Source organism: Hydra viridissima, unplaced genomic scaffold (genome assembly GCF_058129835.1).
Source record: "Hydra viridissima isolate aposymbiotic clone 2 unplaced genomic scaffold, HvirCarnegie_v1 scaffold_5, whole genome shotgun sequence".
In the NCBI taxonomy this organism is placed as follows: domain Eukaryota; kingdom Metazoa; phylum Cnidaria; class Hydrozoa; order Anthoathecata; family Hydridae; genus Hydra; species Hydra viridissima.
Window position 1 is genome coordinate 10,997,549 of NW_028324304.1, and position 20,790 is coordinate 11,018,338.

The 20,790-nt window shown below is 29.5% G+C and overlaps 4 protein-coding genes across 4 annotated transcripts; all 4 read left to right on the forward strand.

Moving 5' to 3' along the window:
• Positions 1 to 5,055: 5,055 nt before the first annotated feature.
• Positions 5,056 to 6,117, forward strand: LOC149888630 (mediator of RNA polymerase II transcription subunit 8-like). Its single transcript, XM_090086614.1, has one exon. The coding sequence runs from the start codon at positions 5,441 to 5,443 to the stop codon at positions 6,077 to 6,079; it is 639 nt and encodes a 212-aa protein (XP_089942740.1). The 5' UTR covers positions 5,056 to 5,440; the 3' UTR covers positions 6,080 to 6,117.
• Positions 6,118 to 6,662: 545 nt separating this feature from the next.
• Positions 6,663 to 7,486, forward strand: LOC149888631 (exosome complex component RRP41-like). Its single transcript, XM_090086613.1, has one exon. The coding sequence runs from the start codon at positions 6,663 to 6,665 to the stop codon at positions 7,395 to 7,397; it is 735 nt and encodes a 244-aa protein (XP_089942739.1). The 3' UTR covers positions 7,398 to 7,486.
• A 116-nt stretch (positions 7,487 to 7,602) lies between these two features.
• LOC145188732 (serrate RNA effector molecule homolog) lies at positions 7,603 to 17,140 on the forward strand. Its single transcript, XM_090086612.1, has 14 exons — positions 7,603 to 7,916; positions 8,206 to 8,268; positions 8,675 to 8,833; positions 12,561 to 12,730; positions 13,035 to 13,121; positions 13,445 to 13,476; positions 13,576 to 14,235; positions 14,354 to 14,560; positions 14,692 to 14,842; positions 14,951 to 15,059; positions 15,240 to 15,393; positions 15,491 to 15,644; positions 15,723 to 15,837; positions 16,702 to 17,140. Exons 1-14 carry the CDS (start codon positions 7,654 to 7,656, stop codon positions 16,784 to 16,786), a joined length of 2,409 nt encoding a protein of 802 aa, XP_089942738.1. The 5' UTR covers positions 7,603 to 7,653; the 3' UTR covers positions 16,787 to 17,140.
• LOC149888632 (uncharacterized) lies at positions 17,127 to 19,726 on the forward strand. The gene is made up of 4 exons (XM_090089099.1): positions 17,127 to 18,027; positions 18,711 to 18,781; positions 19,405 to 19,537; positions 19,620 to 19,726. The coding sequence occupies exons 1-4, from the start codon at positions 17,127 to 17,129 to the stop codon at positions 19,724 to 19,726; spliced, it is 1,212 nt and encodes a 403-aa protein (XP_089945225.1).
• The last annotated feature ends 1,064 nt before the right edge of the window (positions 19,727 to 20,790 follow it).

Below are 20,790 nucleotides of genomic sequence, written 5' to 3' on the forward strand. Positions count from 1 at the left end.
CCATGAAGTTGAATCTTTTTTTATACCAAAATTTTTTTCAACCAAACTCATGATTATACAAATAAAAAAAAACCGATTTCACATTTTTCAAAAATTTAGGAATCAGAATCTAAAAAATAAATCTAAAAAAATGGCCATTGACAAATTTTTATTTTTAAAACAGTTAAATCGAACAAATCAAAGGGAAATCTGTTAATGAACTGAGAAAGTATAAATGTTATTCACTAACTCAAAAAAATGTGTAAAGCAAAGTATGCATTTAGCAAGAGTCATTTAGCAAAGTATGCATTTAGCAAGAGTCATTTAGCAAAGTATGCATTTAGCAAGAATCTATGATAACTTAAAAGAGTTTTAATTGATCAGTCTTTTTTTGATATAAAGCAATTGGTTGCCAATTCAAACTTTGCAAAAATGAAATAATGTATAATGTTTTAGATAAAAGGGAGAAAAATGTACAACTATGGTTAAGAAAATTACCAGTATTATCTTTTTACAAATTTTGAAATTGAATTAAAAATTTTGACCTGTTTTTTAACCGTTAACAGTACTTACGCAATAATGTGAAAGAGTGATTTTAGAGAGAAAAAGATTTGGCCAGTGAAAATGTAACGTGTACAAGTATCTGGTTCAAAAAAACGCAAGAAAAAGATAATAAAGGAAGAAGCCAACATTTCTAAACCTCAAAAACCAAAATTTGCATGATTTGACCACCTATTGCTTGAATTAAACGTTTAAAAAGAAAACTAGCGTACAAAAACGAATCATCGGTTACATTTATCATGAAAAGTATACATTTAGTTCCTGTCATTCAAGAGTTAGGAATTAATCATGATAATTTACTTGAGGCTCTTCTACTTGAGTTTAATAGAATGGAGAGTGCGACCATGAAAATATTGATGAACTTGAGACAATAAATCTCAAGAAAACTCGATCAATATTTAAATGTAAATTCAAATCTAAATTACTGAAACATTCAAGAACCTTCTCAAGACTTCTGAAACACGAGTGAATCTGTTTGGATAAATAAATAATAGTTAACAGAAAAGACGTTGAAGCAGATCCAGTTAGAAAGAACAAGGACTGGGAATATCTAAGTGATAGAAGCAAAGGATCATGTAGTAATAAGTTAATTGAATTTAAACCAATTCAAAAGGTAGTTTGCTCACTTAAATATTAAATATTATCTTGTTTAAGGTTACCAAGTAGGCTATACATCCTGCTGAAGCATTTGCATTAGCTTCATTAAGAAGAGGCTCCGGAAATCCTATCTAGAAAGATTTTATTTTTGTCATAAAAAATGCTATCAATCCTGACAAACTTAAAAGCATGGACTTCAGTTTTTCAATAAAAATGAAGATTGAAGATACCTTGAGCTTTAAATTCAGTGTGATCTTTCTAATGAACAGTATCAAATTATTAAAAATTTATCCATAACGCAGAATGCAGATATTTATCCTTTACTTCATGAAATCCAGAATGAAAGAGAAAAATACTATTCTACGGGTGTAGTTCTGACAGAAACATCTGCTTTAACTCCTTTACAGAGTATGTTTAATCATACTCTGGAAAGATACTAACTTTAACTAACTGCCAAGATTCTATGAGAATATTTATTCGAATATAATATTCGCTGAGAGTGGGGGAAAGTTTGAAGGTGTACTTCACTTTAATGTGGGTTTAGGTGCTGCTTCCAATCAAAGTGTGTATAAACAAAAATATACTGATGCAAATATTGGCGCGGCCCAACTTAACGAGCGAAGTCTTTTTCAGATAGCTATTATTCCTGTGAGGGTGGCGTTTTTTTAATGTTTTATTAGTGGTGTTTGTAGCATGAAGCTGTAGTAAGGTTATGAAGGTATGAGTATGAGGATTATGTGGAAGGGGTATGTGGAGGTTGGGATTGATGTTGATCTGGGAATAGTTTGGTTAGGAAAGGGCAAGATCTGGGGACCATTTAGTTAGGACTGGGCATGGTTAAAACGTTAAAGAATCTCTCCTCAACCACAAAAATTTTCTCTCCCTTCTTATAAACTTTCTTTTGCTTCTCTTTAAAACTCCTTCTTTCTCTCCATAAAACTCTAATTTTTTTTAGCTTTTGTAATTTTTGTTTATTTTCGGTTGCAATACCTATTCATCATTTATTTATATAGTAGGTTGAATAAGCCATCGTGTGTACGCACGATCGTTGTTTTCAATTTTAATTCTCCCTTCACTTAGATTAACCATTATGAAGGAAGTAGTATGATTGAATAAGAAGACCTTTAGTACAGATCATTGTTGACCCTTACATCTTCAAAATCAAAAGGGAATGAAAGAATTGACCAGAAATGAAGATGAACTTTAGATCATTTCAAAAAAAAAAAAATTTTTTAAACACATGAATTACCCTCCTATCTTGTTTATTTGGCAAAATATAAATGTGTAAAGACTTTTAGATCATTTGATGATGATTTGACTCCCGCTCGACCCAAATAACTGAGTGTTTATCCTGTTCACCACCATTGAGCAGGATAACCACTGGCTTGTTTACGATTTTAGAAGTTTTTAAACAATGATATTTGTAAATATGACCTTGCAAATGAGTGGGACATTTCTGGTAACATAAGATCGCTTGTTTTTGACACTACAGCTAGTAACTCTGGATATAATAGTGGAGCTTGTGTTTGAATGGAAAAGTTGCTCAGCAAAAAATTATTTCTATTGGCTTGTCGGCATCACTTATATGAAAGAATACTGTTCACAAACAATTGTTTGGTGCAACATCAGATCCTACAAACACCATCTTTATTCAACTCAGAGATTCAATTGACCAAATATTAACACAGAAGCTGGTTTTAAGACCCTAAAAATCAAAGACAGAAGTTTGCAAACCATGCAATTCGTTGTTATTGTTGAATTTGATTGCAAAGAACTTCCAAACTTTCCAAAGGAAACTTTAAATAAATTGATAATTTACTATGTAATTTTACAGTTGTACGAACTTTTATTAAAACTATTAATTATTATTTATTATTACTATTATTATATAGTACCTTTGTATTTAATCTTCTCTTTTATTTAACCGTACTGCATTACAAATATCTTTTCATGATTTTAATGTGGAAAAATAAAGATTACTTCAGTAAATCAGTTATTTGGTTTGGGCTTTGGTCAAAACATAATCATATGATCTAAAATTTTTTAAATATTTATATATTGCCAAAAGAAACAAGATATGAGGGGTGCATCATGTTATTTAAAAAAAAACTTTTTTGTAATTGTATAATGAACATCTTAAAGCTAAAATGAATTGTCGAGTTTGAGGTTAAGTTAGAAGGAAACTCCTGAAAATTTTAGTTTCTTTAACCGCATTAGTTTCAAAAACCACAAATCTGAAAATGTAAAACAACTTCCCCCTGATGTTTCGTCTGTTTTAATAACGTAATTACAAAATAATGCTGTTTTTCCTAAAAGTTGTTTTTTTTGTTTTGGTCATAGAATAGTTAGATAAAATAATACGTTATTTTGGTGCGGTTTGAGGAACCCATTTTTTTAAATTTAAATTAATCTTTTGGCGCGTAAAAGACTCTAACCAAACATACGCGTGTGCAATACGCTGCTTAGATACAGGTATAGGATGTTATATCTTTTGTTTATATTGCGCTTTGATTATTTGCGAACTTTAAGAGACCAATTTTATGAAAATTACGATATAAAATTTATCAAACGGCTGCAAGTTATTGCTCTCGTATGTAAAAAAACAAATGAAAGTTCATTTTCTTGCTAGTGCTTTTGTAGTTTTAAATTAGAAATAAAACTATAAAAAATATTTCAGTTATAATAAAGTTAAAGGTTTTTTGATGAAAAAACGATGCATTTATATTATGTATGATATGATAATAATGATGTATTATTTTTATTTACAAACAAATATTATTAACATATTTACAAACTATCTGTATTTATTTATATATCTTATGCATCGTAGTTTTTCTAATTGATTGTTAAATAAAAATAAGTTTTACACTTAACCCACAATCCATTTTTAGAATGTATATTTCTATGTACTTATGTACAATTACTTAATAATCAATTTTAATCATTCAGTTGGACAACTGTAGCAGTAAAAAAGTGAAGCAGTAAGAGATTGCAAAATTAACTTTCATGTACCAGTTTCATGTACCAGTTGTAACTGTTTGAAAAGTCTGGAAGCAGCGATTACTCAAATAGGAAATCAAAAAAAGTATTTTCAACAGAAGAAAACTACATTTTAATAAAATACCTGGCAAATGCCTCAAATATGCATTATAGTATTATACTAAATCAAATCAGATTCTTTTCAAATGAGCATGTTATAAGCAAATTATAAAAAAATTAAAACTTTATTAATGAAGAATTTATGTGCGGAGAACAATGATTGTAAAATTTTTGCAATAGATGCAATCATAAGTTATCTTTATGTAACTAAACCCAACAAAGTTTCGTAAATCTTCTGCATTTAGTAAAGAAACACTTAGTAAAGAAACATTTAGTAAAGAAACCATAAAAGCTGTCCCAAAAAATGACCCTTAGTACACGAATCTTCCCAAGGTTGAAAGGATTTATTTTAGACAGCTTTTATTGCTTATAAAATGGTTATACAAGCTTTTATTGACATGAAGTTGGTCATATATTTTCTTACAATATAGAACAAAGCTATAGTATTAGATAAGTCTAAAGAATGCATTTTTTAAAATAATAACATTATGATCAAAGGAACAACACATCTTATTTTTTTCCTATACCCTTGTCCCTACAGTTACTTGATAAAGCAAACTTCTCCTTATATGATCATAAAATGATATAAACAGTAAATTCAAATTTCATCAAAAATAATTATAAAATTTTAGCTATTTTTTGATATAAAGAATTAGATAAAAGTCATTAAAAATAAAGATTTTCATTAAATTTTTCGAATGCAATAATCATGATGATCGAAACAAAAAGCCATACTTAGATTTTAAAATACTTAAGGCTAAATTAAGGGCTGATGAGGGGGGGCACATGGGCATTCAAGCAGTTAGTACTACTTTAAAATTTTATTCGTGGTTGACATGGCGGTCTTGGCCATAAATTCGCCATAGATTTAGGTGTTATTTTATGATAAAAAGACTAGTTTATCTTTAAAAAAATTGCAATTACTAACATTTATAGCACCGATAAATCTGTCTTCAATTTACTTAAATCTGTACCATAAGTTTTCTTTTGCTTGGACTGCACACTACAGAGTTTATTAAAATATTTAGTTATTTGCTTGAAGAAGAATAATTTTTATGCTGTCAAGTAATATATATCAGTATATGCAGAAATACATTTATGCGTTATATTTTAAGAGAGATTATACGTTTGATAATAACAACTATATTATTTATTTATATGTATATATACTAAGCTTAAAAGTTAAATAGTTTTCTATTAAATAATGCAAGTTGATGAAAAGGTTATTGAGACATCTCTGGAAAGTCTTATTGGTCGAGTTGGTGATATACGAGTATCATTGCAAAATTTCTTATTCAAAATTGAGCATGAGTTTTTAACTTGGCCTCAAGTATTAGACAATTTTGCACTTTTATCAGGCCAAATAAACACATTAAATAAACTTTTAAAAAATGACCATATGCCCATTTTAAGAAACCTTTGTGTTTTACCGATAAATGTACAGCCTGATTGTGATGAAGAGCTGCAGCGCTTGACAGAGAATAGAATACCAATTTTTAACCATGAAGTTGTCCCAAATGCATTGCGGACCAAGTATGAACCTGATGTTGAGAAAGAAGAACAAATGCTAATTAATAAGGCTGCATCACTTCAACAAGAAGAAGCTGAGCGACAAGTATCTTCATTAAATGAATTGGTTTCTTCCATTTTAGAGCTGGTTCAATCTGCTAGAGATGATTGGGATGGAGAATTTTCAGCACAGCAAGCAAACTTAGCACCATCATCTAATGATACAAATATTCTAATTGCAGCCATATCTTCTGGTGCTGGTCTTAGAAAACGAGGTGGAGAATCTTTTAGTACAAAAACATCTGGAAGACATCGGGCAACACCTGCAAATTAAATTAAAAGAAAAGAAATTTAGCAAATATAAAAAAAAACTTTAAAATAAAAAAATGTTAATGATATAAATAAGTATTCTGATTTAGTATTATTTAATAATTATTTTTTAAACAGGTTTTTTGTAAGTAATGAATGAAGATAATGTTTTATAAATAAACTTTTTCATAAATAAAACTAATATTAAACAGCCAAGATCTATTGTTAAGTAGGCATAACTTCTTAAGAATAAATGTATGAAATTATAAGTTACTGACTTTAAATTTTCTGTTTGGTTTTTAAAAAATGAAGGTTGTTTCTTTGCTTTGAAAAGCACCAAGAGTGTTAAATTGCTACCTTGTTTATATTTTTGAATGCTCTACCAGCAAAGTATATTGTCAAACATTAAGAATATTGTTATCTCATTTTAAAAGTATGTTTACCTTTTCTTTGTTTTTTAGATTTTTTAAATTTCTCTTTCTATTTAAAAATAGAACATTTTTGTTTTTATCGTATTTTTCATAAGTCAGCATAATGATTAGAAATATAAAATAAAGGAAATTTCAAACTAAAGGAATCTAACATTATTCTTGCAGAATCAAATCATAATGGCTGGTTTGGACTTGGTATCACCTGAAGGTCTTCGTATTGATGGTAGGAAATGCCATGAGCTGCGTAAAATAACAGCTAAAAAAGGAGTGTTTACACAAGCTGATGGTTCAGCTTACATTGAGCAAGGCAATACCAAAGTTATTGCCAGTGTTTATGGCCCACATGAAGTTAGTAATAGAACAAAAGCTCTGCATGATTCAACTTTAATTAATTGTCAATTTAGTATGGCAACATTTAGCATGAGTGAACACAAGAATCGTTCAAAAGGTGATAGAAAATCAACTGAAATTTCTATGCTCTTAGAGAGAACATTTGAAACTGCCATTATGACTGAGCTTTACCCACGTTCACAGATTGATATTTATGTTCAGGTCCTTCAAGCTGATGGTGGTATTATAGCTGCTTGCATCAATGTTGCTACCCTTGCCCTTATAGATGCTGGGGTGCCAATGAAAGATTTTGTTTGTGCTTGTACTTCAAGTTATGTTCAGGAGAAAAATTTAACAGACATAAACCATTTAGAAGAAAGTTCAGGCTCCTGTCTACTTACTTTAGCAATGTTGCCTAGAACAGCAAAGGTAGTTGCTTTTCAGATCAACTCCAGATTGCACCTAGACAATCTTGAAGAATTATTAAAGACTAGTAAACAAGGCTGCTTAGATATTTACAATGTCTTGCAACAAGCTGTTGAAGCTGACTCATTGCAACAAGCTGTTACTCTAGTTGTATGATTATGCTACTAATGTTAAATTTTTTGACATCTTTTTGTAATAAGATATTATATGAAATTCTCCCCATTAATTTAGATTAAGACATTGATGATTTCTTGTTTTGTGTTTTAGTAATTTATACAAGTTATATAGTTTTAGAAAAAATAATATAAAACTCTCCTTTTAAAAAAATATCTTTTTAAAACTTGATCAAGTTTATTAAAATTAAATTTCAAATTTCTTGCTAATTGTTTAGATCTAGAACATAGTAATTTGAATGGGTGATAGTGATGAAGAGTATGATAGGCGCCGTGGCCGTGATAAATTTCGGGGTGAACGAAATGATTATGATGCACGCCGACCTCCACCACGAGCATATGATCGTGCTAGAGGTGAGCGAGTAAGAACTTCACATGATAATAATAGCTGGGAAAATAAAGGTTCCAAGCGAGATTACTATGGGAGGGATGCCCATCATGAACGTAGAGATAGTTTTGGACGCAATTCTAGTCCATCTTCAAAGAGATCTAGACGCGAATGGTAAGTACTGTTACAATCATTTACATAAGTTTATATTACAAACACAGAACATGATTTGTATGGATTTTTAAAGAACAGCTTGTTAAAGAAAATTTGCAACTTTATAAGATTGTCTTTTGTGTCTATTTAAATCAGTTCCAATTTCAACAATTTTTATTAGTTTACATATTTTTATTTGTTTATTGTAAGTTAATAGCAAAAAATATTTACACATGTGTAATATGATATGCATACATATGTTCATACAACATATGAACATATGTATATGAACATATGTATTTTATTCTAGGGAGGAGCAGTCACCATGGAGAGGAGCAGAATCAAATTCTTTAGTTCCTCATGACAGTAAAATGTAATTAATCTTTAATTTTTATATGTAAATATATTTTTTTTTAAACTAAGCTGGTTTCATTTTTTTGTTTGTTGACCATGTGGTAGTACCTCAATTTGTTTTTATTAAAAGCTACACTGTTTTTTAATTGGTCATTTTTATTGCATGTGAATAAAAAAGATTGATCTATATCTTAAAAAGTAGTTTTTTAGTTTACCTTGCTGTTGATAAAATATGGAGGAAATATTATATAGAGTTTTGGGATTTTTGAGAGGAGTGCAAATATTTTCTACATAGATTTTAAATAAAAGAGAAAAAATTTGTCATTTTACATTTCCAAATGCTTGTAAATAAGGAAGTTATATCTATTATTTACAAATAAGAAAAATAAAAGGTTTAATGTTTAACTCGTTTTCTTCCTTTTTAGCAATGGCAGTCCTTCATTGATGGGTTTCAAAGAGTTTATTTTGCAACAAGAAGATGATATTGATGAAAGTGAAGCTGTACGTCGGTATCAAGAATATAAGGTGGAATTTAAGCGAACACAAATAAATGACTTTTTTGTCTTGCAAAAAGACAAAGAATGGTGCGTATATTTAATGTTTTTGTGATTAATTCTTTTCCACATTTTTCAAACATTTATGTTCAAAGAATTATAGTTAGTTATTCAATCCTCTTACCAGTATTTTGAAAATATTGCTGGTTAATTTCTTTTCTTGCCTATTTGTATTTCCATACTAAATTTTAGGGCTAATAGAATTGTATCTAGCTGACTCTTTAGCTTCCCATTGCTTCGCTACCTGGGAACAGAGAAGACAAAATTAAACTATAGCTTGAGAAATATATTTAAATATGTATTCTTAAATGAGTTCACACCAAGCCTGTTTATTTTTGCTTGAGTGTGCGTCCACAGTCACTGGTATATAATGTGGCTGTGGGCGATTGCATTAAAAGTTACCCGTCATTTTGAATTATCCGCCATTATACTTGGATGATTTTCCTAAGTCAGTAAGTTATTCTTATGTATACATAAAAAATGTGACAAGTATGTATATTGTTAATATAATGGTTAGTATATATATGTATATCTGTGTACATACCTTCAAATGGTTTTAACTTTAAGCTGTTTTTTTTTCTTCTACTGTTATATCTATTTTAGGATAAAATAGCATTTTATCATTTTTTAATTTATGCTAGTTTTGGCTTTATCATTGAATATTTAATAAATATTTGTGGAACAATGCTGCCTATAGCTGTATTCATAAAAGTTAATGATTGTGTTTTAAAAACTATTATATGCTGTGACAAATATTTTATATTACAAAAGTCACCATTAACATTACAGATCCTCACTGAGATTAATTTAGAAAGAAATTTAACAAAATTTTTTATATTGGATAAACAAGTAGCATACAGTGATTACTTATTTATTGAATGTATTGTGTAGTGATGATCTATCAGAACTTATATTGAATGTATTGTGTAGTGATGATCTATCAGAACTTGCATTTTTGATTATTTGTTAAAGGATGTACGAAATAGATTTAGTAAAAATATATTTTAGTTCAGTATAGCAAATATCCAAATTACTTGAAGAAATTCAAAAATAATTGTTACTTCAAGCAAACATTTAAGAATAAAGAGTTAGAGAAGCTTAAATTGCAATAAACTTACTTCTCTTGTAAACTTTCATTCTTAAATGAAGCTGTTGGTCTAGATTAATGAGAGTCACTTAACATCTTACCTAATATAGAAAGGTAAGCAGCTGATAATTTACAATGAAGGAAAATTAAGTTTTTTTAAGAAAAAACAGTAAAAAAATGTTTAGTTGTAAACTTTTATAATTTAAAGTTTCAAACTAACCCCGTTTTAATTTTTGGATTTGAACCAGTCTGTCAGAAAGCTCAGATTTCTTCTTGAGTATTGACAGTATAGTCAACCAGGATTTTTTTTGATGTTTGATGGATCTCTGGCGATATAGGTTTCATCAAATCAACATTTTCCTTTTGCTACTCAGGAACTCATGGAACTGTTGTTTTATGGTAGGATTTGAAACCCAGCTTCTGTGTTGATATTTTACGAAAGTAACTTTCACTAATTTAAAATTTAAAGTTTTTGTTTCTCATTGGATTTGGATTTAACCATAACTTCTTCATAGATTAAAATATTTCTGTGGTTGCTGAGATAGTCTTCCAGGATTCAACTGATTTGAATTCATGTGTGTCCATCTTGCTTATTGTAAAACTCTGTCAAGCTATCATTTTGCCTAAAATAAAAAGAATCTCTTTATCAAATATAGTGAAATTCTAACGGAATTATATTGTTTTTTCAATTTTCTAATTCACAATCACTAAATATTTTAAACTTAAAGCAATATTAATTTCATTTTAGAAGAGTTTACTTGAGTTTATTTAATTTAAAGTAGACTTTGGTGTTGGAATTTCAAATTATTGCAGTCTTATTTTTTCTGAGTTTGATTTAATAAGATGATTTGGAGTTTAATTTGTTGTTACAAATCTCAAAATCATCTTTAATGCTAATATTTGCTAAAAACAGTTTTACATTTGCTTTATTGAATATTTTTAGCAAAGATTAGCAATTCTTTAAAAATTTAATTTTATAATATTCATTCCTTCTCTGTTGGATTATTAAAATTTAGCTAAGTAAGTGAAGTTAGCTTAATAAGTGAAGGTAGCCTAATAAGTGAAATTTAGCTTAATAAATGAAGGTAAAAAGAATATGGCAGTTTTTGTTCACTTACAGTGATTTTGATTATAGGCTATTATTAGCTCTGTTTTACCTGTGTCCGTCCGTCCGTCCGTCCGTCCCCCCCCAACCACGAATGATAATACTCTTGTACTCACTCTTATCATATTAGTAGAAAATTGTGTCTTTAGAAAGTTGTATTGATCTTATGTTTAATCTTGTTTTATATCTTGTTGCTATACTTACTACTTTTTTACTTTTTCAAAAAGGGATTTGGAAGAAACCATAGTCTGTTCCAAATAATCTGATTGATGAGGATTCTTGAAAAAATAGGATAAAACTCTATGGCTAAAACATGATAGGCTAATTTAGTTTTTAAGAAACACTACAAAAGGAATAATTTGTAACTGAGCTTCATCTTTGTTAATAGCAGTGTTTAATTGTTGGATAATAGAAATAGCCTATCACCTCAGTTATTTTCATCTAGTGTTGCTGTTTCAAAGTGATAATAATTTATTTCCGAAGAACAGGAATTCAGATTCTTCTTACAGAGGCCCTAGAAATATTCTTTTGTTTTAAAAAGTTCAGGTATGGAAATCTGTGGCAAAAATGCTTTTCCATTTCCATCTTTTTGGTCTCTTAGGCTAACTGATTTTAGAAAAAGATTATTTCATTAAAATATTGTCCTTTTTCAACTGTATTTTGATGGAAAACAAATGGGGTATGAAAGGGAGCTCATTTGTTGGTAGTAGAAATAAAAATGAATTGGCTTGATCTGTGCCAAAACTGGATCCAATCTCAGAGGTACCAAGTAGGAACGCATTATCATCTCTTGCAAGAGTTCCAATTATTTTAACCTTTTCCTAACCAGAGCTTGCATTGCAAGAGTTGTATCATGTGAAAGACTGTTCATGGTGTCACTGTTGATAATGGATGTTGTTTTTTTATGATTATTCTGGTAACAATCAATATCAAATGGCTGCATAAGTCTTAGCTGTTGTGTCACCTTGTGACTTACAGCAGTATAATTCAAAGTGAAATACTCCATTTAACAATAGTTGTAATGTAGTTGTAATGTAAAAGTTGAATCTAAAAGTTGTAGTACTTTATGATATTACTTGTTAATATTTCCAATACATCCAAAGTTCAGTTTTTGGGCTGATAATTAATATCTGTTATATCATCAAGAGTCATTACAATCTGCTACAAAAATTTTCAAAACCGTTTAGTCAAAAATGACAAAGTTTTCTGTGCCCAAAGCATATACTTGAGTATAATTTAGAAAAATTATCTATTTCTTTAAATGGTGTGTTTTTAGTATATTTTTGTAATTTGTTTTAAATTGTAATTTGTTTGTTTTAACGACAGATAATTGAGTTTGCTTTCATTTATTTGCATATTAAAGATTTTTTTTTTAATATGAAATTCTCTAAGAAGAATATTCTTATTATGGGAAATCCCTTTAAAGATAAAGCCAAAACTGATATTAAATTAGAATTTGCCATATATAAGTGAATAAAGTTGATTAGAACAACACACTTTTTGTCAATAGCTTTTTGTGAATTGTAGAAGTCTGTTCTTAAGATCAAAGCTTTATTTTATTTTAGGTTTAAAGAAAAATACCATCCAGTAGAAAGTAATGCTCGTAAAGCAGTTATACGCAGCGGCTTAAGAAAACGTCTCCGAATTTTTCTTGACTTGTATGAAGCAGGATTTATTGATAATTTTTCATTGACCATCGATGCAAGCTCTGAAGTATTAAAGTTTTTAGACAGAGGTAAGTTGCTACTTTTTAGTTTTGTATGGTATATAAAAAGTGCTATTTTAGAATGATAGTTTGTAGTTAAAGATGCTAAATTTACTAAATACTAGCTAAAAGGGTTAAAGGGGGTGCTAAAAGTTACTCTAGTAGAATATTTAGAGATAGTAGCATTTTATTGCTCTAAATAGAAAATATTTGCAATTAATTGTTGTGTAAATTCTGCACATCGCTAACTTTGTTTTTAGGTTTGTTTAAGATTAAACATTATGCTTCAGTTTCTGTAAGAACTTTTTTAGATATAGTTTCTACTTTTATTTAGTCATTGTAAAACTTGAGGGGGGTACTAAAGAAGATGTAGAAGCCCTTGACATTCCTCCAATCAAAGAGAAAGTTGATGTGAAAATAGGTATATTTTAATTCCGAATTCTTTTTTTTTTTTTTTTACATGATTTATGTTACCATTACATTTCAAAGTTTGCATTAAGTTTTTTTTTCATTGCAATAAATTGATTAATGAAGTCTTAACATCATTCTTGGCAGAAAAAAAGTTTTTATCAAATGTGTACATGATACTGTATGTTCAACTTAGCTGTACAAAAGAAAATTGTTGATTCACAATTAAAATAGTTTTTTTTAGTTTTTTATTTCCTTAACAGCTGTTCTCTAAGCTTTTAAATTTTAGCTAAAAATCATAACAACTGGCTAAATAATCTTAAACTTTTTTTACAGATGGTGATGGAGTATCTAAAGATGAGGAGCGGGTATGTGAACTTTTGTTTGTTGAAAAGCAGCAAGAAAATTTAATAAATGTTTTTAAAAAATAAAGTTTGTGTAATTGTCAAATTAAGTTTGATCTTTAGGGGGAGAAAAAGCAATATGGGGATCAGGGTGCAGATCAAGAAGATGATGCAAAAGAGCCTCTTCCACCTGGAATGGAAGACGATGAAGAGCTTGAATTACCTGGCATGGATGAAGAGGAAAAAGTAATTGATAAAAATGATGGTGCTGATGATAAAAAGAATGATGAAGAAATGACTGATGCTTCTGTAGCAAAGAAAGATGATGATAAGTATGTATATGATGGGTTACATTTGAAGAGACCAGTTTCCTTATTTATGCGTAACATTCCATCAAATGTTAGCCGCCATGATTTAGTAACAGTCTGTGAGCGTTATCCGGGCTACTTAAGAGTGGCTCTTTCTGATCCATCTCCTGATCGCAGGTGGGCACGTCGCGCATGGGCTACATTTGAACACACAGTAAATATTAAGGATATTTGTTGGAACCTAAGCAATATCCGTATAAAGGATTGTGAGCTTGCTCCTGTAGTTAACCGTGAAGTCTCTCACAGAATTCGTCCTGTCAATGGTATTACATGTTCACCAATGACAATGCAACTTGATGTAAAGTTTGCTTTAGATTTGATTCAAATTTTGGATAAGAAATATCGACTCTATGAAACTGATGAGTTAACAAATAATCAAACTATTGACATTTCAACTGAGAGTTCTATAAATAAGGTACAAGAAATGAAAAATAAATTTTCTCTGGAATTTTTTACTTTAAGGATTTATCTTTTAGCAAAAAAATATATATATATTAAAGTTTCATTTCAAAAATACTAAAAAAATTTTTCAGAGCCAAGATGATACCAGTGAGGTAAAAGAAGTTAAAGAGGAGGAGAGTGTGAAGAAAAAAGAAGAAGAGCAGTTTGAGCTACCTAAAGAAAATCCAATTACTAAGAATTTGCCATCAGATATAATTGAAGTAGCCCCAATAAAGATCAAAGATGAGGAAGATGGAAAGATAGAACATACCATAGTTGTTGACAAAAAGCTTGAAAAAGTATAGAGTTATAGTTGATAAAGATATATTGATATTCAAAATATATTTAACATATTGGGAGTTTAGTGTAGTTTAGTTATAAAAGCCAGTATATTTATTCTTCTATTGAAATTTTTGTATCATTTCTTTAGTCATTGGATCTGCTTTTGTTGTATTTACGTGTTGTACATTGTGTTGATTACTATAATGCCAATGAATACTTGCATGAAGATGAGATGCCGATAAGGTGTGGAATTATGCATGTACGAGACCAGCCAATTTTATCTGCTAGCAAAAAAGATGGTAACTTTCTAGTTTACCTTTAATATTTTTTGTTTGTTTGTTTGTTTTTAAGTTTAAGCTCGGATTTGAAGCTATATTAATTTAAATTAGATTTTATAAAATTTTCAGTTGATGAATGGTTTCAAAGTATTAAAAGTAAGTTGGAACACATTTTGAATGACAGTGAGCTGGCTTCTGACGATGAAGCAATGAAGTTAGGAAAAAAAGATGAAGAAGTGTATCCTTTTTTTTTATTTTACATTTTTCTTAAATGCTTACATTTATTTGTTACTTGTTTCTCTGCAAATATTTTAATTGTTGTTATACATACTTGAAAATTCAATAAATCGAAATTTAGAAATTATCAACCTTATAGGTTTTCAAAAGATAAAAACTTTTCTTAACAAAGTTCTTTTAGTGAAGTTGAGAATTTTATTAAAGCAAACACCCAAGAATTAACACCAGACAAATGGTTATGTCCACTTAGTGGGAAGAAATTCCGTGGACCTGATTACATTAGAAAGCATATTATGATGAAGCATTTAAGCAGTGTGGAAAATGTAAAAACTGAAGTGAGAAATGATTCTACAGCAGTCTTAAATTTTTTCTTCTCAGCTTGTGCTGTGGCCATTAATTTCTGTGTTACTTTTTTTGTTGTGTTTATTTTAGGTGATGTTTTTCAATAACTATGTTTATGATAGCAAGCGCCCATGCTTTCCTGATCCTAAACTGCGAGTTAACCAAACTACAACTGCTTCTTTTACTCCAGTAACAACAAATCGTACGTGGATGTCTTCTGCTAGACAATCGGGTTTGTTTGCTAGTAAGTGTACTGATGCAGCTTTGTTATTTTTTTTACATTAGTTTTAAAAACTATTTTTAACTTTGGTGTTACTTTTAGCACCCCGTCCACCTCTTAGTGCAACTACAGTTTACCCCACATCCATCCCACAATCACCTGTTATGATGCAAGAGACCTATGGGCGAATGAGCACCTACCCACCAAAACAAAGAAGGTAATATTATAAGGATTACAAATGCATTTGTGTTATTGCTTTAGTATTTCTTTTAGCAATCTCTCTTTTAAGAAGAAAAAAAGTAAGAAATCTCATCTATCTTATAAGATTTTTAATACATGCAGAAAGTATATATAATTTGCCAATATTAGGCAATTAAATTCCTAAAAACTATTTAAAGCTGTCTTAAAAGTTGTTAAAAGTTAATGCCATGAAATGTAATTATATAGTAATACATCTTTAAAAATTTAATTCAGTTGATCTTGAAGAGCTGAGAAAAAAAATTTTTGAAGAGGCTGCAGTTGCTCTTAAATTTTTCTGGAAAACCTGACATTTTTAATAATGGAATGTAAATGTAATTAAATTGCTGAGCCAATCCTAAATCTTGGATTCCAAAAGTTGGAGTCGGCGTCACTCCTTACTGTTGAATTGTTCAAAAAATTTTTTCAAATTTTATCTGAAAAAAGCCATTTGTAATTTTAAATTGTTAGTTGCGTTTTTCTTCATTAACATGTGCAATTTATGTTTTTTAAAAAATTTTGTTTTTTTTTAATCTATTTTGAATCAACAGCTTAAAAAAAAAAATTACGAAATTTACACAGGGTTTGGTTAGGCATGGAAGTAGGAGAGAAGTTATGGTCTAGAAGTAGTTCAGTAGTTTTGTCGGTTAAAATAAAAATAATCTAGGAAAGTATCCCTCTATTGAAATTTTAAATTTTTTAAGAGTAAAAAAAAAGTATATGCAGAGCTTTAGATGGAACTAATGTTAAATGATCGTTGTTAAATATTCAAATTGTTAATATTTTAAGTTTTTTAAACGTTTTTTTGGTTATTTAACAGTTGTTATTTTTGTTCTATTTTCAGAGGGGGCGCTGCTACTAACTTCAGAGAGCGCAAAATTATCAAGTACCGAGACTTAGACGCCCCTGAGGAAACAGATTTTTTCTAAACTCAATCGATCTCCTTAAAGATGCTCGGTGTAATTAGAACACAAATTCTCTTCGAACAATCTCTATACAGTCTTTTCATCAACATTGGCTTTAAATATGGCAGCTTTTATTTTGCAATTAATATATTTATGTTTTGCATTTTAAATGAAAAGTACCTCATTCTTTCACTAAATAAAACAAACTGCTTGTAACGTAACTCACATAACGTCTCGCTGTGACAAGCGTTTTTGCGGCACACTTTTAAAACTCACGGTTTCTACTGTGACCTAACGCTAAATAAAACTTTTATGATTTGAACCTTTATTCTTGAAGAGATCTTTAATATTGTGAGATTAAAAAATGAAAGTTTTGCATCTTCTATTTCTAATTTTTGTGTTAGACAGTGTTTCCTGTTTAACGATTATGGATGGTTTGTTTCAAGAAATACAAGAAATATTAAACACAAAGCGCAATAAGATAATGCGACTGACTGATAGTTTAACTAAACAAAGGAGTTCAGAACAAATTCTTAAAGTAAGTAAAGATACTTCTACAAATCGCTCGAGTGATGAGCATGCAAAAACTCAGTATTCTAGTTCATATCATAACCTGACTCATGACGCGGAAACTTTTGAGCAGCTGTACAAAAATCCGGCCAACCCGTTCCTTAATAACTCAATCGTAGGAAAAACAAACAAAGCATTGAATTCTAATAAGTTGAATTCGAAATGGTTGTTTGTACTCGGCAACGGTACTTTAAAAAATATCGGCAATTCGAATAATACTCAGGAAGATACCTCAACTGAACTAAAGACAAAAAATAATAACTCTCTGTCGGTGAATACAGTCGGTCTTGATAGTAGGCTATCTGAAAGTTATTCTGGATACAATGAAGATTCTAAATACAATGAAGCTGACAATGAGAATGATGGTAGTGCTACCAAAGATTATTTCTCGTTTTTAAAAGAAAACCGAGGTTTAGACGCTGCGAATAACTCGGTAAATATTCTGAAAAATAAATTAATTAATTCTAAACACGTTTTAAGTTCTTATCAGAAAAATAAACTGGATATAGAAGCAGAAAAATTGGCTGAAACAAAAACTGTTTCCTACAAAGATGAAAAAGTACAAAATAAACGCTCTTTTATTGAAACTAATCATAACTCACGCCTCAATGGATTTAGTTTTAACACAGGAAACCTCGTAAAGATTGATAGTGAACAAGTTAATGCCGATAATCTTGATACGCCAGATGCAAAAGGTGATGTATTTAAGTTAGTTACTTTTTAGAGAGTGTTTTTACGTTAGCAAAGCATGGTACTCGGGGCCTCACAGTGGGAGATTTTTCAGTACAATAAAAATTAATTGAACCAAAAAAATTTTAGATTTTTTTAGGTCAATGTAAAATATCTTTTGCTCTTTAACCTTTTAAATGACAAAAACAAATTGTTTTTAACTAAAATCTACTATATATTCTAATGTACAATATTATTAGAAAAGGGCTACTTTTCAAGTATGATGCATCGATCTAAGCTCAGACTACATTTTTTAAATTTTGTGACTTTTTATTTAAAATGCAGATTTTTAAGTATCATAAAAAGCTGCCTGCATTAATTTAAAGTTTATCGGTACGAAATATAAATAAAAAAAAGTTTGTGTCATATAATGAACTTTAATTGAAGAGAAAAAAATATACAGAGTAAGTTGTAAAACAGTTGTGACCAGGAATGACCAGGAAGAGCACACCTGACAACGTGTCACATTTGCTTTATTCTTTTTACTGATGTCCTTGCCTTCAATTTATAAAGTTCTATGATTTGCGTCAACAAGAACAAAAAATATTTATAGACAAAAATCTATATCTTAATATTCTGAAATCATTGATTAATTTTTTTTTTTTTTACATTTATTTCCCTTTTTTTAATATTTATCTCGCATTTAAAGGTATTAGGTATGCTGAGCAACGACACTTGTCTCCTCAACAATATTTTGGTGCCAATCAATATGACGAAGAGGTCTGAACATAATTCACCGTCACTGTAAATAAAAGCTTATCAATCAATGTTTTAATAGTCTTGTTTTCATAAAATAATTTTTCCTGGAATTTATAACATTTTTCCTGGAATTTATTATATTTTTATGTTTAATTTAGCTCTTCGTGTAGTTTTTATTTATTTTTTAGTTATAATTTTTTACAACTTTTATTAGATGTCAGCAATTATAGATTTTGTACTAACCACTGTAACCTGTAGCCCTTGTTGCCTGTGACTTTAATATTTATCTGCAAATCTTTTTTATGTAAATTGTGCGATTTATGTTTCAAAAGTATTTACCTGCAAGGCGTCTGTTAATTTGTGCACTCATGTGAACAAGAGTAATAGCAACTTGAATGCGGGATTATGAAACATATTCAATTTTTCTGTTTCTTTTGTAATAAATTAAAGAATTAGAGCTTTAACTCTCAATATTTAATTTTTTTTGAACATCGAATATTAAGGTTAGGGATTTAGGGAATATCAGAAATAAGAGAAGTATTACGTTATGTGGCTAAAAGCTAAAAGATAAGGATCATTTTTCATAGTTTATGTAGTCTAATAAGAACCACATTTCTCAGTTTTTCATTGAATGGAACTACTAGAACGTTAGCTACAATCCAGACAATCAATTGCCATACGATAAAACAGACTATGACATGCCATATCTTCATAAAACAGACTATGAGGAGCCATATCATCATAAGAAGTTTTATCATTTAAAAGTTAGACTTATTGGTATGAATTCCTTCTTTAACTTTCTACAACATAAAAATATAATAAAAATTCCACTTTTTCGTTTATGACGTCTTTTACATAGGAACTGGAAAAACTCCTGCCCAATGGAAGAAACAAGATGAGGTTGAAAATCAGCAATTTTATGGTGACGTTAGTAATGATCAGTACCATGTCAAGAATAGCCCTTAGGTTCCAGTCTTTTTTAGTATTTTAAATTAATTAGATTTTATTTTCTTCACTCGTGAAATCTATGTAGCGAAAACTTCTTCGAGTATAAAATGGTTTTTTGATCAACAACAAAATGCTAAATTTAATTTTATCAGTTCAAGAATTGCTTTATTTTACAGCGAAGAAAGAGAAAGATCGAAGTCGTTAACGTTTTCCATGTTGAGCAAATTTTAGTGAACAACACATCTCCATGAGGCTTTAAGTATTTTTATGCTTGGCATCAAGTTTATCTTTACGCATGCAAATATTAACAAAACAAAGTTAATGAACTTGAAATATTTTATATACTTGTCCAATTTTTACTGAATAAATTTAAACACATAAAAAAATGTCAGTTATATTCAATCTTCTTTTATAAATTATTGCCTTCTTGGGACTAAATATGTTTTCAAAAATGGATTTTTTCAAAGTGATTTAACAGCTTTTACTAGTAATAAATCCCCCCATCACGTTGAATTTCCCATGTTCTACAATAGGGGAGTGGGGGATGGGTAAAACACAAAACACTTATCATAACTTTTCGTTCTGTTGGATTCCTTAGTACAAAATATGCAAATATTATGGTATTAACACTCCTTTATAAATGGGTCAACTTAACGTAATACAAATATTACCTAAAAGTATTATAAAGAGTATTTCTAACCACAATGCAATGGTCTGGAATGTCGCGATACAACACTCAGCAGTAATCTGCCGACATTTTGTTCTTTAACTCCTGCTAGCGTTTTTCCATCAGCCTTATGTTTCGATGAAATCGTTGTTACCCAAGAAGTTTTCGCAGATCCACTTAAACTCCTACAATCTTTCCAGTTGTATTTCCTTGGAGACTTTTCCTTGAATTCTTCATTTTTCATTACTCGTCATTTTTTCATCACTTATCTAGGGTTTGGGTAGATTGCAGACATTCTTTTTTCAAAGTCAAGCCGAGCTCAATGTATACATGCGGAGATAAAATGTTAGCTGCATTTACTAATAGATCAATGTATACATGCGGAGATAAAATGTTAGCTGCATTTACTAATAGA